Genomic DNA, 16318 nt, shown 5'->3' on the forward strand with positions numbered 1-16318 from the left:
ATTTGTGGACAAATCAGATGAAACAAAAAGTTCACCCATTTTCAGAATTTATTAAGCCACATTAATAACCACAAGGCAATTGAAACAAAGAAATACTCGGAAAACCTAAATGCACTGAAAAATAATTTTGAACTCCGCTTCTCTGATTTCCATAAAGTTCAGTCAATATTATTATTCATCTCAAAACCATTTGCCGAAATTAATATTTCGGATGTATCACATAAAATTGGAAATATAATTAACAAAACTGTTGATGTTTTGGAAATGTGCTCGCGATAGGCCAAAGGTTGGGCACCACTGGACTAAAGGATCGTAAGAAGTTTTAAACCAAACTTTCGTAAGCATTGCTAATTTCCATGCTTCTCGATGGAACAGAAAAAATATGAACAACCTTAAATGCTAATGTAAACGTACTCGAAGCGGTACGTTTAATGAAGGACGCATGGGGACATTGCCAGTTGTTTCTGTATGGACTGGCCGAATCTTAAGAGGGGCAAATCACTGGCAGAAATGGACGTCCTGGGAAATTTGCAACTGAGTAAAACAGAGATTGGAAAATTATCTATCTGTTGACGCCAACGTTATCACTTCCTTACCTATTTCCGAGGATATTTTAGCTGAATTTCAAGCTAAATTAGATGTAAAAAGTAATGAAAGCGGTGATAACTACCAATATGAAGAATTTAAAGCTGAAACGAGCCCAACAAACTCAGTGACTTTTGAGCGCCCAGAAAAACGTCAAAATTTTGGGCCCAGAAAAACGTTAAAATTTTACGGAACCAGGGGTGCAAATGACGATGTTTTTCGGGCCATGAATCTTCCGCGAAGAACACTAAAACAATAAGACAGTTGAAACCAAATTAACCATAGTATGCAGGGATAAAAATAAACTGGTGTGCAAAGCTTAAGCAACAATGTAAAAAATTTAGAAGATAGCCATGAAATTGCAGAAAAGGTCTGGAGATCAGTACAATGAACAGGTAAGTCAGTAGAAACGTCATGCGTATGCAAATATCAGAAATGAAACGTCCGAGGCGACGTGAGCGTACACAAAACGCGTGATGTCGGCGCGCGCAGCTCAACAATAGAATAAAAGGAAGGACGGAGACGCAATTGAATATATTCGCTGCAAGTGCCAGTGAGTCAGTTCGTGAAATATGTCTAGAAGAAATCACCTGGACGACTTCACACGTGGAAGAATTATCGGAAAGCTGGAGGAGGGGCGTACTGTCACCAGTGTAGCTGCAGAGTTCGGAATCAACAAAAGTGTCGTTTCGCGCACTTGGAAATCGTTCGAAACCACAGGTACAGCTATTAGAAAGGTTGGTGGTGGCCGCCCGAGGACGACAACTGCAGAGGATGACCGATATGTCGTCTTGCAGGCGAAAAGAGACCGACAGCAGTCAGCAAGCGCCATTGCTCAGCAACTCTGTACAGCAACGGGGCGACACGTATCGCGGTTTACTGTGGCCAGACACCTTCACAAAGGGGGCTCATTCGCACGCCGTCCTGAATGCTGCCTCCCGTTGAAAGTTGGCAACCGACGCCACCGTTTACAGTGGTACAGAGAGCACAAAAACTGGACAACTGATCAATGGAGTCGTGTCCTCTTTACGGATGAGAGTCGGTTCAGTACCAGAAGCGATTCTCAACGCGTTTTGATTGGGAGAGAGGTTGGGACCCGGTTTTATCGCAGTAACATCAAGGAATGACACCGTAACGGTGGTCCTGGAGTTCTTGTCAGGAAAGGCATTATGCTAAACGGGCGAACTGAGCTTCACGTTTTCGACAGAGGGTCTGTAACCGGGGATCGCTATTGTGAGGAGGTACTCCTTCCACATGTGCGTCTGTTCCGAGGTGCCATTGGCCCAGACTTAATTTTTATGGATGACAATGCACGGCCACATCGGACTGTTGAGGAGCTACTGGAAAGGGAAGATATCACTCGAATGGATTGGCCAGCGTACTCCCCAGATTTAAATCCCATCGAACATGTGTGGGATGCTTTGGGGAGACGCATTGCAGAACGCTTGCATCCTCCGGAGAACACCCAACAACTCAAACAGATGCTGATTGAGGAATGGGCACTCCTACCGCAAGAAATGTTGCACCAGCTGGTTCTGAGTATGGGGAGACGGTGAGAAGCAACTATTGCAGTGAGGGGAGGGCATATCCCATATTAAGGAACATCTGCTTGTTTTTCTTCCTCTTGGATAGACAATTATGAGTCACGATACTATGCGTTCGATAAAGCTTGTTTTTGTTTGATTCCATACCGTATGCATTGTATTCCTTTTCCAGCTCTGATGCTTTCGTCATCCTTTACATACATAATACTCTCCTTCATTTCTGCATTTCATGTCTCTCAGTTGATTTCTCGTGGAGTTAAGGCAAAAAATCCTACTGTTGTTAAGTTTTGCAGAGCAGTGTATATAATATGGTAAGTATGCATTTTTAAGATTTTGTTTCATAAACCCATTTTTACGTGTACTCGGTTATAACGAGTAAATATCTCTGTCCTTTCACGCTCGATATAAGCGAGTTCGGGTGTATATGCATAGTTATTAAAAGTTAATGCCTTTATCTGTAACTGAAACTTTAATTTTCTTTAATGCTTTGCATATTTCAAGGCTGTCATTATTCAAAATTATTCATATGATTTTAGAAGTACAGAATAAGTAATGGTTGGTTTTGGTTTAGCTGATTAGGACAAAGCACTCTTTTGCTATCTGCCTGAGGGAAGTGATGCACACGTTACACAAGAGGACAAACACGAAAACGCCCATGCTGCCAGCCCTTTGCCTGGAATCAGGTCACTTTCCAAGGAAGCTTCCATTATCACCTTGTAGAGACATTAGGTTATTTGGAAGCAGAAGAGATGACGAGAAACACCTTCGCCGGGACTCGAATCACAGGCCTCTCGAATACGCGCCGAACGTGCTGACCACTAAGAAGGCATGCTAAGAAGTAGGAAGAAATATCTTATATACTCCCCCTTTTAAAGGGCGACTGAGGTTTTAGGGGACCCAGTCGCCAACTCCTGGTGGTGAAGAATGATCATTCACCACATTTTACATCGGGGGCCACTGTAGAGACATTAGGTTATTTGGAAGCAGGAAAGATGAAAAATGAGAAATGCCCTCGAGCGGAATCGAACCACGGACCTCTGGAATACGAGCCCAGCGTGCTGACCACTGCACTACGAAGGCATACTAAGAAGGCGGGAGAAATACCTTACAATCTTCCAGCACTCGTATGCCACCTTATGCAAATAATCAAAACAACTATCATTACAGCAATGGCAGTATTCTCTGAACAACAACGTGTTTAGTTTAGTTTACGAGTATCCTGCAACCCTCCTGGCCGACAATAATCAACCTCATGGTTAACGCAGCACACTCGAGGCAGACAAACAAAAATATTTAAAAGATTAAAATATTTAATGTCCTATTCCTATGATAGTCTTGTTTTCATTCACAATCCTCATGATTTCTGTTGCATAGCTATTCAAGAATTTTCTTTTTTCAATTACATTCTGTTCATTTATTTTTCCAAATCTCGTCCTCACACTCTCGGTCAGTTTATATTCTTCCATAAAATGAGCTGCATTTCCGTACTTCCCACAAGCCAAGCATTGATCATTGCCCTGGAGATTAAAACGTTTAAATAGGCTGGGAATCTACCATGATCCGTGACAACTTGAATAATATCTATATTATTAAATAGATCCATTTTTCTTTTTATGGTCAAAATCCTCAAGTAACCCTTATTTTTATTTGAACCATTCCATTCCCGAGCCCATTTCTCAATTATACTTGCTTTAATTTTTCTCAATGTAATTCTTCTGGAATCATTAATAGCGTCGTAAATATTACCCTCTCCCAGGGCTGCCTCTTTAGCTAGCATATCCGCCCTCTCATTCCCGGTAACACCTGTATGAGCCTTGACACAATGAAAATATATACCATTTTTCTCTTTTAGTTTGTTATAATAGTTTTTTTTTATATCCAAAAGAAGTATATTGCTTGGTTCCGGATTTGCCAAGCCTTGTAGGGCCGACGAACAACGACGTGTATATGAAATTCATCCTGAAGCAATGGCGGGTAGGCTATTCTTAGCACCATGACTCATGTGATTTGTAAGTTGCCATGGCGTCTATCATCTTTTTACAACAGGCCCGCAGTCTCAGAAACTGAGTTTGTGCCTTCGGGAAACAGGGCACTAAATAGCCTCCCGCTTCTTGACATCATATCCGTCTACCATTAACAGATATTAATGCATATAAAAGACATTAAAACTCCAGTTATCTGACTGTTCATAGTAACCATTTGTGTCCTATTATCAATGTGATAGGAGTTAGGTTGAAGGTTTCCTCACTTCTTTTGTCTAAGATGAAACGTCGAGGAACTTATCGCTGAGTTCAAACAACTAAACACGTTGACTCGAGAAGGGTCAAAATGCACCTTATTTAAATCAGATAAGAATAACAGTCGGCCCCTTCTCGGGCTTATAGGAAAGCCTCTACTCCGGCTTTAACTCAGAGTAAGAAATAAGAAACTAAACTATAAGTAACTAAACGAGACTTAGTTGTAGCTAAACACAATTATCTAACGTAGTTGGCCCTTAATTTAAACTAGCCGGCGAATATCAAAAGGCACGTCATAACACGGCCGAGCGTAACAGCTTCAAGAGTGACTTAGATCAAAGGTAAACACGCAATACAAAAGATTTCTAGCACTATCTATTTAAGTAAGTTGAACCTTCCTTAAATACTTCTCATTTACATTCAACGCAATTCTAAAAACGCATTCTGGTAGAGAGTTGTAAGTAAAACAAGAATTAATAGAAAAGGGCTTTAAAATTAAAATAACTATTACAAAATTAAAATATACCCTGCAAGGTGCATGCAATTAAGTTAGTTGCAATTAAGAACATAAGGATTGAGCAATTCAGAATGCAGCCACTTCGTCCACCTGGGACCGAACCCAGGCCGAAACTACAAACGTTCAGCGATTACCGTTCAGCCGTGACCGTGCAAAACATTAATTTAGATTATTCAGAATGGTGAAATGAAAAAAACTTTTTTACATTGCATCACACACACAAAAAAAGTATCAGATAGCAGCTTTTTCGTATATTTTCCGAAATTTATATGACAATAGATGCAATTTGGTGACTTTCAGTTTGAAAATGTAATTAAGTCTTTTGGCAATTACCTCGCAAGAGTTTATAATATTTTTCGGCAACGCAACTTATATGAATTTTTGAAAAATACCCGCCCTACAGCTGTTCCATTAGTGTTTAGAAGAGCATAAAATGTAAGTAGAGCTGCACAAATAGATAAAAATAATACAATAGGCAATTACGTAATGTCAAAAATCAAAACTGTGCTTCAGGCATCATATCTTGAGAAACTACGATCACAAGTGAATTCTCACAAAGTAGGTCCCAGGACTTTCCATTACGTGTTTTAAATGGATTGGATTGGATTATTCAATTATGGCAAAGCACACGAGGGCTGTCTACCTAAGGGGAGGGATGCCTTCGTGGAGGACTTTCTAAGGGAAACTGGCTGGTATACAACGTTACACATGGGGAAAACCAGGAAAACGCCCATACAGCCAGCCCGTTCGCGGGATTCGAACCTCGGACCAAACTATCAGTGTTCAGCGTCTTTAGCGCTCGGCCGCTGGTGGGCTTCGTGTTTGAAATGACTCTGCTTGAAAACTTTGTAAGCTGAATTAGATAACATCTTTAAAGAGCCAAAGCAAATAGTATAACTAGGTTTTTCCCAAACTGTGTCTCCCTTTTCGGAGAGAAAATAATTAGGTAACGGGAAAGAAAGTCTAAGGCAGTGCCGATTTGATTGCTTTTGTGGATCTCGATGGGAATTTTCGATACTCATCGAAGCAAAACGTCTTGTATCTTAATTATCCGGTGACTACTTAGTATAAAATAGTCCGAGAAATGTTTGGAAATCGTTGCAAAAGTACCAAGATTGTGGATCGACGGATCTGACGAATTTTGTCGTCAATTTGTTTGACAAGATTAGAAATCTCATGCACTAACGTACTACATCTTCACTCATATTTTTGGGCCGTACATTACATACAATTCACGATGAACGTCTGCCGCTGACAGTTTTTTCTCCGAAGAAATCGTATTACTCTTCTTACCAGGCATTTGGCGGTATTTTCTATAGCAGCGCACATTTTAGGATGTTATAACCAGCACACACGCGCTGCAATACGACACTCTCACTAGAATAGCAGGAAACTTATGGAATCGCAGATTGTTTCGTGTAACAATGTTTGCTTCTCACCCACCACTACAAGCGTTACGCCTCAACGGAAATTTCCGAATTACTCTCGTATATTGGTTAATTCGTTTCTAAGAATCCGCATTGAAATGCGCGTTACTTGAATTGCTAACATCAGAAAACATTTTGTAAACTGATATTTTATAGAGTGTCCGAATAGAAACGCCAGGTTTAAGAGGTCTAATAAAATATTTTATTCCATTTAGGCTCATGCCTCCTGACTGCCTTGCGAAAATTCGAAAGTGTTCAGGCAAAGGCGACAAAATTTATTAACGGTGCAGTGTCTTCCACCGATAATTTAAAAATAATTCAGGAATGTGTTCTCGAAAGCCTATAGAAAAGAGCACAGTATAATGTAACAAAATTTACAAGTAAGGCAAGAAGCTGTTCACCAGAACACATCCCTAGAAAAACCTTTGATGAGCATAACGGCAGAACTAGACTAAATAGGTCATCTACTGTGCAGTTTGACAAAGATATTAGAACAGTTTTTAACCTCGATCGCAACAAATTTTTAGCTTCACTTGCGAGCTTTTGGCAATAGCTGAGGCACTTAACATGTACTTTCCCACTTCTGAACATGCAAAAGGACTCGTTGTCTTCTGTGACTCAAAGGAAATCCTAGACAGAAACTTCCTGATCACCAGCTGGATCGAACTTCGCCTGAACGAGGTTCAAATGTTAGAAAAATTCTGCATTCTGTACTGGGTCGCCAGCACATGTCAACATCACAGGTAACGTATTTAAAATATAAACTGGCAAAAGGGGTGCGAAATCTTAACAATAATAATACCGTAAAAGTCATCCTATCGGTCGCAAACGGCATGTGCAAGTATAGATTGAAGGAGTATTTAATTACAAAAGAGCACCAGCTCCATAAGAAGATCGATTTATAAACCAGGGTTTAATTTCTAAAATCAGAAGTGCGGGAGCCCTCTGGAACTTCGTCAGGAAGAAGGGAAAAAGTAAATTAATGAAATAAGTAATAACTAAAACAATTAAATTTAGACTCAATAAATATAAAGATATAAATAAAAAAATTTAATTATTAAATTAATTATAAATAGTTAAATAAAAGAAATAATATATCGAACTTTGTTTTATTTGGGAGCTTCGACTGGACTTACCATTTACAAAAAAAAAATCTAAGAAATAGCTCAGCCCGCTTCCGGCTGAGTTTAGTCTCTAAAACGTACGATTTCAATGGAGGAGGACTTCTTTTTCCAGCACACCATAAAACGATTAAAGCGTCACTAATGGAAATAGAGAGGATGCTAGAAACAATATGTGAGTATGGAAAGAAGTTTTAATGGAGAATTGTAGCTTCGAAACCAAAGACAGAAGAGCTCAACGCTTTCTGACTGCGATGCCCCGCCAATATAAGCCCTGTCAACCAGAATGTCACTGGGCAAAAACGTTTTCCCCGAATCCGAGCCGATCATCTCAAGTGAAAATTTCTCAGTATTTAGTTACATAGTTCAAGTCCGCAGGAGGAATGCAGTGAGAGATCACTAGCGCTTGGACATGGAAGATCAAGGTAATCATTACTAATACATTCGGGAACAACACATCTTAAAATTTATTGCGATAATCTGGAAAATGAGCCTTTGACATATGAATTGAGGCTTTTCTTTCCTTAAAAATCTTAATCTCTGTCAATGTGTTTGTTCCCCAGAGAAAGACAGGCATAAATTCGGAAGTTACAATCGATTTTAGAGGTATATTTATTTTTAAAATAAAATTTTTCTGCCGAAATTGTGTTTCAGTTACATAACAGAAGTACCGGGGCTCTTTTAGTCAGGGCTCCGGTGCGCTCCGACTAGAATTACGAATTATCTCAGAAATTGAGAAGTACCGGAACCAGGATCCGGTGGGTTCCGCCGCAATTTAAGCTCTGCTTATAAGTGAAATCATTCTCAGGTTTAGAACTGGCCATCACAGAGGATTGAAATTCTGGTAACTGCCTATATACAGAACTGACAGCTAAACACATTTTTGATTGTCCAGCCGTCCTTGCTGAATTGCTAAAAATTGGTGGTCTTGTTTAAGATACGGAACGTCTACGATGATAATATTTTGCAATTGCCAGGGCTGTCATCTGCGACCATTGCACAGTTTGAATAGGATTTATGCCAAACATAAAATACTAATTCGGAAAAAAATCAGTAATTCGTAAATTATATTTTCAAATTTTCACAGGACTAGTTTCGATGGTTTTACCGAACCACCATCCTCAGCTGCAAAAAGCGCAAATGAACAATCGCAAATGAATTCAAAAAAAATCTTTCTGTTCTAGTTAACGATCCTAATTCCAGTCCATCTTTGCCTTCGGCCTTTAAAGAAATTATGTTTTAGTTCTGGTTTCATCAACAGATGGCGCCACTAGCTTCTTTTCTGTCCAGGCTTTCTTATCTTATCTGATCATTATATCCTATCTCGTTCATTTGCGCTTTTTGCAGCTGAGGATGGTGGTTCGGTAAAACCATCGAAATTTGTCCTGTGAAAATTTGAAAATATAACGCTTATTTTTGTTATTTGACTTGTGATCTGAGTCACACAATGATACCACCAATACAAAAATAACATAGCATTATAACTCACATCACATCCATCTTCCCATATGCTAAGGCATTCCTCCAAGCACACCAACAAATGTCAAACTGCAACACCTAATTAATTGTAACATGTTATCTCCATTTTGATTCCTGTATACCAATATATCTGTACCCCAGTTTATCTTTATAATTGTTCTTCCTATGTAAATAACTTTTTACTTTAATGTAATTTATTATGTCAACTGCGTAATGTAATAAATGCCAGAAAAGGTTAGTGCAGTGGGGCATTACCATTTTTGCCTATGACGATGTCGTGGTGCCCCCTGCACTTTTTCCTGTCCTGTCGTGTCCTGTTTGACTTCTGAATTAGTATTTGTTCGGCGTGTTATTGTGTCTTAAACATAAAATACTTTATTTTCAGGAAATGGAAAACATTTTTAACACATATAGCACATGTAAAATGCGCCGACTTAAATATGAAAAATAACGTATGTGGTAAGATCTTCTTTTTATATGTAAGAGTGGCAAAGCACTGACCAGCGAGGAAATGCAAGGTCACGTGACCACTTCTCGGAGAGACACGTGACATGAGCAACGACGAAGTTCATAAAAACTAAAAGAACGCTGAATTATGATTATTATGATGTTATTCCTTTTTTAAATGATGGTATGGATCGACTTTCTCTTGTTATTTCTTTTTATTTTTATGTGTCATCTTCGTGTTAATTGCATTCGTTATGTTTGCGTGTTTTCATAATTAAACTATTAAATGTTACGACCGTCGTCTTCATAAGCATGTTGCTATAGTTCGGAAGTACTACTACATCCCACATGTATGGCATATCATACATGTGGGATACATTAAATCTCTAATTATCTATGACATTACAGAAGCGAGTGAGCTCAATGAAATTCCTATAATCACTTTTTTTTCGTATCTGCCTATCGAAATGGCTAATAAATAATACATTTATATTTTCTCTTTAATTTGTTTGCTATTTCGCTTCAAGTTCGAATTTTTTGGGACCTTTGAATAACTCTAACAGGCAAAATAGCGGTATTTTTAACAGATCGGCTGGATCGATTGCGTGGTGATTTCATGTCTACTGTCGAATATGTCCTCAAATTTCTTTTAACAGTCTGCAAAATGTTGCTTCATTTGGCGCACGATCACGTCCAGAGATTGCAAGGAGCTTTATGATAATCTGTGCATAATACTCTGTATTCTTGAAATAAATTTTTACAATCTGTTTCTTTATATAAGCTCTCTGTGGAGACACCGTTGCAATGAACCAGTGCAGTGAAGTGACCGTGATGAAATACCACTGCTACCAGCTCATATCAAACTGGACATATTAAATCAGAATATATGAAAAATTGCACGTATTTTCCATTGCCTAAGAATGAAATGTAACCTTTCGCGCATATTAAATCCAGGGTTTTTTGGGGACACCCTATATTTTTAGTTACACCCATTTCATTCATCTGTTTGTAGTGCTGTTGTCGTTGTTGTTGTCTTGTTTATGTATATCATGAAATAATGGTTGCCAGAACCTCAAGGAGGTTGGACTTCTACTTCTACCTCAGTTTTGAGGGAGAGCACCTGTGAGGAAGGTCGTCCGAGGGTCTCCCCCCCTTCTGCTTTGCTACCAAACCACATCAGCGGATTTTCGGCTCGCCGTATATTTAGAGTGCTCCCAAGCCGCAAAGACACTATACACTTACAAACATACATGCACTTCTCCGGGATTCGAACCCGGGTCCTTCGGTTTCGCAGCAGGCTCCCCTAATTACTATACCGTCTGTCCGGCGTTTGTAGTGCTAGATGATCGACTTTAATACCAAATAGCCCATCAGCGGCTGAGCGGTAAAGTCGCTAAACACTGGTAGTTCGGTCCGAGGTTCGAATCCCGCGAACGGGCTGGCTGCATGGGTGTTTTCTTGGTTTTCCCCATGTGTAACGTGTATACGAGCCAGTTCCCTTAGAAAGTCATCCACGAAGGCATCCCTCCCCTTAGGCAGATAGCCTTCGAGGCTTTGTCGTAATTAAATAACCTAACCTAACCTTAATACCAAATATATTGGTCAATTCTTATAGTATGGGAATTAAACGTTTTGTGGCTTATTTATTGTAATGAGTGCAATATTTACCTAAACATAAATATGGACGACCGGGGGAACTTACATAGTTAGATAATTTAATTTTTAAACATAAAAATGCCAAAATATTAATCTTTGTGTCATTTGACGGTACTCTTGTGTTATCGGGACCGGATTCAGAAATTTATGTATGTAGGCATGTGTGCGTTCATATATTGCATGTATATAAATATGTACTTATGTATGCTACTCACATACATACATACGGACGTGCATGCATACATACATTTCTGAATCCGGTCCTGATAATGGAAAAGTACTCATTTAAAACATTTTTGTAATTGGAAATATATGCCTAGCACCAACGGTTGCGAAATTAAAGGCCTGATGTCTTTATTTTCGACAACCCTTGGACAATCGGTGTATACATATGTTACCTTACCTTCACAGTATCCATCCTTTTCGCCGTACCCTGGAAGGCAGTCACAAACTGGTGATCCGAAGCTATTCAAACTGCATCTTCCGTGCTGTCCACAGTTGCAATCTGCAAGAATAACAGGTAAAGGGGCTTAGAACTTGAAACTTAAAATAAAAGCAGCGCTTTTAACGCACTCTTATGCTTGTAGAAACAAATGTATATTACACACATACACAAACATATTATACATAATCAAACGTGTGTATTAATTTAGAATTTAAACAGCAAAAATGAGTGTTATATTTGCAAATTTTCACAGGTTTAGTTTCGATGGTTTTACCGAACCATCAGCCTCAGCTGTCAAAGGGCAAATGAACGACATAAGATATAGTGATAAGTTAAGATAAAAATGGCCATACAGGAGTTAAGTTACTAGCGCCATCTATTGATAAAAACAAAACTAAAACTTAATCTCTTTAAAGGCTGAAGTTAAAGATACATTGGAATTAGGGTCGTTATCTAGAACAGAAAGTTTTTTTGAATATAAAACGCCTTTAGAAAATTTAGTTCACCAAGCCTTCACTTATCAAATCGTCAATTAATTCACAGGGTCATTAATTGTCTTCAGCCTTTAAGGAAATTATGTTTTAGTTTTTGTTTCATCAATAGATGGCGCCTTAACTACTGTCTTACCATTCTTATCTTACCTTATCACTATATCTTCTCTCCTTCATTTGCACTTTGACAGCTGAGGGTGATGGATCGAAACTAGTCCATCGAAACAAGTCCTAAGAAAATTTGCAAATATAACGCTGATTTTTGCTGCTTGAGATCTAAATTAATATTTGTTCGGCGTGTTATTTTACCTTAAATGTGTCTATATCATAAACAATTTTTTTTTAAATGTTCAGTCATTTGCATAGTGACAGTTGATATAATAGTCACCAAAAGAGAATGAATCTGCCATTTGCAGCTTTTTGGGTGTGAACATTTTGCCATGTTGTAGCTGCAATTATTCCAATCCTGTCCAGTTCCAACGTACACGCTGCAAAAAAAGAGATAGTTCTGTATCTCCTGTTCTACTACCCCGATTGACGAAATTTAATTACAGTTTCATGTCTCGAATGCGCGACTTAGGATTTGTATTAGATTTATATATAGCTCTGTTCTGACATAGGCATTTCGACGCAAAATCGAACGTTGTCTGAAATGACATACCAATTTTTTCCATATTTCGATTTTATTATAAATTCATTATATTATATTAATATATGTTATGATTTTATTTTATTAATATTTTCAAATTATGTCTAAATATTATAAACTTGTCAGAAACTTACCGAGAAATTTTAAAATTTATCTTGGCAAGCTTTTTTTAGCTTGCGCCAAGAACAATTCTCTTGGCAAAATTCTTAATTTATGGTAACCTTTCATTGTGCGAGAGCAGAAGAAAAGTTCACCGTTCATTTTTTCGAATAACTTTTATAAAGTGTGTAAACCATATTTGGTGTTATTATCGCTTATAATCAATATGCCAAATTTTGAATAAAAATTCTAATTTTTGGCCAGTCAGCCTAAAAAATGAGTATAATTTAAGCGAATGGTAAAAATGCTGTATGTTATATTTCAAATATTTCTTCCAAAAAATTAAAAAAAATAACTAAAAAGTAAACATTTTAAAAACAAAATCAGAAAATACCTGTGAATTGTATTTGGATTAAACTTTAATTTGGAATGTGAAAGAAGGAGTTTAATAAAAAACGAGATATTACTAAATTAAGTTTAATAAAAAGTAATGTTAGTTTAATAAAATTAATGTTTGTTTAACAAGATAATAAAATTTAGTTTAATAAAATTAGTTAATAAAAGTTAGTTTAATAAAATTAATGTTAAGTTTAACAAGATAAATAAGATATTAATAAACATGTACCAAATTCAATTAACATCGAGAAGCTTAAATTTTAAAAGCTAACTTTTCAAAATCTAATATAAATTTTTAAGTTATGCTTTGAGGCGTTGGCATACGTACAATTTTTGCATACAAGCGTAAAACGCTTTCATTGAAGCGAAATACAGTTAAGTATTTAAGGTTTCATTACTCGGAAAATCTGCTCGATCAATGAATCTGATGAAATGTAAACGTGAGAAAACAAAGAAACACTATGGTAATTCAAAAGTTGATAAGATTGTAAGGATGCTAAGTTTTACTAACGTTTATTTTATTTTAAAACTGTACTATCACTTCTTATTTTCTACTTCCGGCCAGAATTAAATGCTTTAACTTATTTATGCAATTTGCCTTGCAACGCCAAGTACTTTAAGTTGTGGCTTTTTGCCAAGAGAGAGGAAGGAATTATAGGAAGCAAGCCGCTTGCCACTGTAGTTTTACGAGTTTTCACTCTGTTGCTGGTTGCCTTTAACCCCTTCGAGCCGGGTAGCGAAAACGCGCGCTTATCGCTGAGGCCGGCAGTGTCTTACGCGAGCGTCTCTCCAGGGCCGGGGGCTTTTTTGCTACTAAGCCTAAATCCATGAAATTTCTGAAGTATCAACGCATTGTTTAATAATGCTCTATAGAGTATTTAAACGGCTTATGCTTTATAGATATTTTTATATATATATATTTTAATTACCTTATTTCTTGTTTAAATGCATATTTTACACATTTTATTTTAATTACTCACCATTTTATGAATTTTAACATTATACCTCTGAAAACTAAATATATTACTTAAAATTCTCTTTTCGTATGAAAAATTTGAAAACAGGGATCTACACACAGTCCTACGTTACATTCCTTGCACTCGTAATAACTAATTTGCCGTTTTGGAGGATTTTTTCCGGGAATGTGAACAAACGAAGCATAGTCGTCTCATTTTCTTATCAGTCTCTTCTGAACAAAGTTTTGCAAAATGTCTTTCAGTTAATCTTTCAGAATCAATATCTGAAATATTTTGCATCATTTCTGCTATTTCATGCTCTGTTAAACATTTTCGACGCTTCGACATTGCAACGGTAAAAACAAAGAATTCACGTCTAACAAGATCTAATTATTTTCTAAAAACTGAACTGCAAACCGAAATACCCAACGCTTTAGAGCAAATAAAACTTCTCTACTTACAGTAAACAACTACCACGTGCGAATAAAGTGCGATTTAAAGAGACGTCATAAATCACGCCATTCGGAAACATTTACTTCCTCGTTTGTTTATATAATCAAAAACACGTGTATGTGAGTCATGCTTCTCTCATTTCCAGTAGAAGGTCTAATGTACATGTATCTGAAACCATATGGACGTACAGTGCCATCTTGTGGCAGAAATTATAGTTTGAAAAACGTTCCAAAGTACTGGCACAAATACGTGACAGTAGGTAGAGAACGGAACAATCCTCTGGCACGCCTGCGTGTCGGCCGGTAGATAAGTGTGTTCGTTGCTGGCACGTATACGTGACAGTCGGCGCGAAGGGGTTAAGGTCAGAGGTTTAGCCCTCTTGCTATTTGCAAACGTATTGTAGTTTAAACAGCTCGGCGTACTACATACGTACCTTTCTTTAAATAAAGGCCAATCTTAGTGCTAGGCATTTGTATACTAATTCAAAGTTAGTTTTTAGTTAGAGTTTTAGTTAGTAGTTTTTATATTCTTACGTTCAGACCACAAGTGGTTGATCTTTGTATTCCGAAGCTCGGAAGATCATGTAAAAGATAGAAAATAAAGGGTTTCGTATACCCTTCTGCTTGTGTTGTCTACTTCACACTTTCTTGAACATAGCTTGAGTAAGCTCCCTGTTCCGATTCAGGACCATTCATGTTTCCAACGCAAATCAAGAGAAATACAAGTCCTGATAAGATAATAGTTCCCAAAGGAGAATAAAACTGGGTTTGCGAATATTTCGCGAAGTGGTACTTGCAATTATTCTAGCCCTGTCCAGTTGCAACGTACGTGCTGAGATAAAAGATTTTTCTACTGTGTCAAAAAGGATTAGCTATGTAGTTGGTTTGGTTTATGTGATTACGGCAAAGCCTTGAGGGCTATCTGCCTTAGAGAAGTAATCATGTAACTGTGCAAGTATTTAGCATACTGTTCGATTGACGCAATGTATTATTTAGCAGTCAGTAACTATTATTAATGCAACTTCTCACGCATAACGTTGCACCCTTGAATTTTGTATTATATGCGTAACTGTACACGTATAATGGTGCGTCGGTTATGCTTGCACGGTTGCGTCGAACAACCGTGCAAGCATAACTGTGCACTTTCGCATGATGTATGATTAATGTATTATATAAATAGCACTCTACATTAATAAGCATTCGGTATGAATAATGTAATGCACTCAGCATACTTTATGAATACTGCATTGTATAATTTAGCAGACTGTAAGTACTATATAATGTTACTCCGAACGTCAACTCTACTTTCGAATCTTATATATATGCGGCTTAAGTGTTTGTCGCCGATAGTTTGTTGGTTGCTTGCGTAACTGTAAATTGTTTTATTCCCCGTGCAGTGCAGCGCGTGACAAATAATATGAGAAAGCTAAGCCGGAAAAATTAAAAATCACCTTTATTTATTGAGCTAGCGGTGGCTCTTAAGAAATGTACCTCCAGTGGTTTCCTTCATTGCACAATTAAGCAATTAAGCAAGTAGAAGGGGGAAACCCCGTATGACAGTTAGCAAAGGGATGTCGTCGCTGCCTGCCTTGGGTAATTCAGTTTGAATTAGCAGACACCTTTGCACAAATCATTTTAATTACAATTTATAATATCTAGAACAGCGTCATTTCGTATGCCGGCCGAGCTTTCTAGTATTGTAAGACTGTGTAACAGCGCATGTATAACTCTATTTACTGACTGTGCATGCATAACTGCGTGGTGTATTTAATTATGGCAAAGCACACTAGGGCTATCTGCCTAAGGGAAGGGATGCC

General features: G+C 37.7%; 1 protein-coding gene and 1 non-coding gene across 8 annotated transcripts in view; both read right to left on the reverse strand.

Moving 5' to 3' along the window:
* LOC118191531 (uncharacterized) overlaps window positions 1-16318 on the reverse strand; it is a 187992-nt gene that overhangs the window by 48372 nt on the left and 123302 nt on the right. For all 7 annotated transcript variants that reach the window (XR_015043964.1, XM_085826729.1, XM_085826726.1 and 4 more), the window contains one exon: window positions 11417-11518. Coding sequence is in view for 6 of the 7 variants with exons in the window: in XM_085826729.1 (XP_085682855.1) it covers window positions 11417-11518 (102 nt within the window). In the remaining variant the exon portion in view is untranslated. The remainder of the gene's footprint in view (window positions 1-11416; window positions 11519-16318) is intronic.
* On the reverse strand, window positions 3137-3209 carry TRNAT-CGU (transfer RNA threonine (anticodon CGU)). Its single transcript has one exon. It is a non-coding gene; the product is annotated as a tRNA-Thr (tRNA).

Source organism: Stegodyphus dumicola, chromosome 11 (assembly GCF_044657685.1).
Source record: "Stegodyphus dumicola isolate Sdum_Otavi_A_Nest chromosome 11, ASM4465768v1".
Lineage (NCBI taxonomy): Eukaryota > Metazoa > Arthropoda > Arachnida > Araneae > Eresidae > Stegodyphus > Stegodyphus dumicola.